The sequence below is a fragment of the Physeter macrocephalus genome, chromosome 14 (genome assembly GCF_002837175.3).
Source record: "Physeter macrocephalus isolate SW-GA chromosome 14, ASM283717v5, whole genome shotgun sequence".
Classification (NCBI taxonomy): Eukaryota; Metazoa; Chordata; class Mammalia; order Artiodactyla; family Physeteridae; genus Physeter; species Physeter macrocephalus.
In genome coordinates this window covers 1,033,557-1,036,719 of record NC_041227.1, presented here as the reverse complement: position 1 = coordinate 1,036,719, position 3,163 = coordinate 1,033,557, and the positions used below count along the sequence as shown (strand labels likewise).

Below are 3,163 nucleotides of genomic sequence, written 5' to 3'. Positions count from 1 at the left end.
AAAAAAAAAATCCTTGGGACCTAACTAAAATACAATTTATCCATTTACTACAAAAGAGCACAGCTTCGCAAATCATTTTCCCTACCTGTGTTTGTGAAAGACGAGAATTTCCACTAGTAGAGCAACTACTGGCAGTAAGCAGAGGGTAGGTCAACTGCAGAGCAGTCGTTGCAGAAGCAGTTTTATTTTTCACTAATGTCGTACATTTGTTTCGTTGCTGATGAAGAGGAACATTCATTAATTCCGATGGATGGCGAATAAGAGTTACCAAACTGCCAAGACAAAAGAAACCCAGAAACACATGAAGAGTACGTGGCAGGTAAGTTTCCTGAAACACCACAATCACTATCACACTCTAATGGCTAACGTTTGATTTCTACATAGGAACTCAAATCTGTTACCATGAATGCCCCCCACCATGGAAATCTCTACAAAACAATTATCAGCTAGTGTTGTAGGGGACAAGTTCAAACTTTCTTCCTCCCATTGGAAGGTGTGGCCGCGTGTCATCTTTTAGTTACACCTCCCTTCCCATCACACTTCTGACACCAATCTCTGTTATTTTGGCCATCCTCCAAAATCTGACGACTATGGGCAAAATGGGGAAAACTACAGGGTGGGGACAGACAGGAAGCTGAGGAGACACCCTAGCAGACAGGCTACTCCTCTCCGATAGCTGTTGCTGCGAGATCACTTATGGGCTGGCAGTCCGGCTGAAGGATGAAGCTGCATTTTACACTCAAAGCCTCACAACATGACGTCTCTCCTCCCAGGGGATGCATCTGTGCAAGATGAGGTCAGCCTCAACCTGAGTCAACAGAGGGGGAAGCAGAGGTCTCTCCTGACATTTAGGTGGGTGATTTGGGGGCAAAACCTTTGTTCCTCAGGAACATGTGTGTGTGCACTTCTCTCAACTCATCTCTCTTCCACATGCAGACGCAGAGGGCACACCGCAAAGGTAATGCTGCAGGCTGTGTACTTAATATCTGCTTGCTGTGCTTGCACAGAGCACACAAACTTTCAGCTCAGCCTCCAGACCCACTGAGGTCTGCTCCCTGTTAAGATGCAAGCTGCAGTGAGGCCGCTGGCCTCTGCAGAGAACCCTGGGCTACACCCGGACCCAGGATGGTGCCTCCCTGCAGAGGACCCTAGTTACACCCGGATCCAGCCAGGCTGGTGGCCTCTGCAGAGGACCCTGGTCTACACCCGGACCCAGCCTGGTGCTTCTCTGCACAGGACCCTGGTCTATACCCGGACCCAGCCTGGTGCTTCTCTGCACAGGACCCTGGTCTACACCCGGACCCCGGCTGGTGCTTCTCTGCACAGAACCCTGGTCTACACCCGGACCCAGGCTGGTGCCTCTCTGCAGAGGACCCTAGTTACACCCGAACCCAGGCTGGTGGCCTCTGCAGAGGACCCTGGTCTACACCCTGACCCAGACGGGCCCGCTCCCTGGGGGATGCACCCACTTGTTGAGCGTCATGCCGGCCTCGGGGGGATCCGCGCCGCGCGGGGCTGGCGGGGGCTCGGCTGGGATGCTATTGAAGCGGTCCTCCAGGCGGACGCGCACGGCCGACTTGGCCCGCGTCTCGGGCGCGCCCTCCACGTTCTCCTTGCCGGCGCCGTCGGGCGCCTTCGGGCGCCTTGGGCCGGGGTGCGCCGGCGCCCGGCGGGAACCCTGGTCTACACCCAGACCGAGGCTGGTGCTTCCCTGCACAGGACCCTGGTCTACACCCGGACCCAGGCTGGTGCCTCCCTGCAGAGGACCCTAGTTACACCCGGATCCAGCCAGGCTGGTGGCCTCTGCAGAGGACCCTGGTCTACACCCGGACCCAGCCTGGTGCTTCTCTGCACGTCGGGCGCCTTCGGGCGCCTTGGGCCGGGGTGCGCCGGCGCCCGGCGTCTTCTCGGCGGCGGGGGGCGCGCCCGCCTCGCTCAGCAGCATCGTGCGCAGCTCCTGGAAGTCGATGTGGCCCAGGCACTGGTCGGCGCCCGCGAAGCCGGCATCGGCCAGAGCAGGCGGGCACAGCACCGGGTACACGGGCGGCGCGCCCCCCGCCGCCGGCCGCCGCCGCCTCCATGTGCGAGTAGAGGATGTGCTGCAGCTGTGTGTACTCGATCTCGGTCATCTCCACAAGGCTCAGGTCGGTGGTCGTGAAACTCTGCCCCGCCTCGCCCAACGCCGCGTCCGCGCCCTCGGGGCCCGCCGGCCCGCCCGCCTGCGGCGGCTCCCGCTGCCCGGGGCCTGACATGCCGGCGCCAACGGCGTGGGGCTCGCGGCCGGGCCGGCTGGGCCAGGCCGGGCGGGCAGGGGCGCAGAAACCGCCGGCCGCAGCGCGCCTGCGCCGCCCGCCCGCAACGGCAGCCCCTCCCCGGCGCGGCCCCGCCCTGCGGCCCGGCCGCACCAACCGCCCGCCCCGCCCCCGCCGCGGCTCCCCCTCCCGAGCAGCGCGCGCAGGTCGGGGGCGCGGGGGTTGGGCGGCGAGGCTGCGGGGCGCGCGGGGCCGGGCCGTCCAAGTCCAGTGCCTGATGGGCCAGACCACCCGGGTCGAGTGTCCGCAGGGCCGGGCCGCCCGGATCCCAATGTCCACGGGGCCAAACGCCCGAGTCCAGTGTCCGAGGGTCAGACACCTGGGTCGAGTGTCCGCGGGGCCGCCCGGGGCCTGGCCGGGTATCAGGGCGCATGCAAGAGGCGCCTCTCCAGGTAACGCTTCACCACGAGTCCATGTATCCACGGGGTGCCATGCGTTCCCCGCCTCTCGGGACGCGAGGCCTACAGTGCGCCCGAACAGTAGACAGGTGAGACAGCGGCCCCAAATACAGGTGTGACAAGGCAGTCTGTACGTAGGTGAAAATTCAGTCAGGTAAATAAATACACGTGGTGCACGGTTCCTCCTAGAACCGGCAGGGCTCGTGGAATCAATGCACTCGCAAACACTGGCCAATGATGAGCTAGAATGCACATGCCATGTGGGTTCATCCTTTTAAAGTGTGCTCTTCAGTGGTAGTGTATTCACATCCCATCACCACAGTCAGTTTTCGAACATTGTCATAACCCCAAAGAATCCCATACCCATTAGCACTCCCTACCCACTAACCTTCTTTCTGTCCCTATGGGTTTGCCAACCCTGGGCACGTCCTATAAATGGTGTCATAGAATAGG

General features: G+C 61.2%; 1 protein-coding gene across 1 annotated transcript in view; it reads right to left on the bottom strand.

Annotated features, from left to right (window-relative positions):
• Nucleotides 1–2,252, bottom strand: part of TCFL5 (transcription factor like 5) — a 21,424-nt gene extending 19,172 nt beyond the window's left edge. Inside the window, 4 exon segments of the mRNA XM_024128641.3 lie at nucleotides 49–272; nucleotides 1,470–1,643; nucleotides 1,872–2,051; nucleotides 2,053–2,252. Coding sequence (XP_023984409.1) covers nucleotides 49–272; nucleotides 1,470–1,643; nucleotides 1,872–2,051; nucleotides 2,053–2,252 — 778 coding nt within the window.
• Between the last annotated feature and the right edge of the window lie 911 nt (nucleotides 2,253–3,163).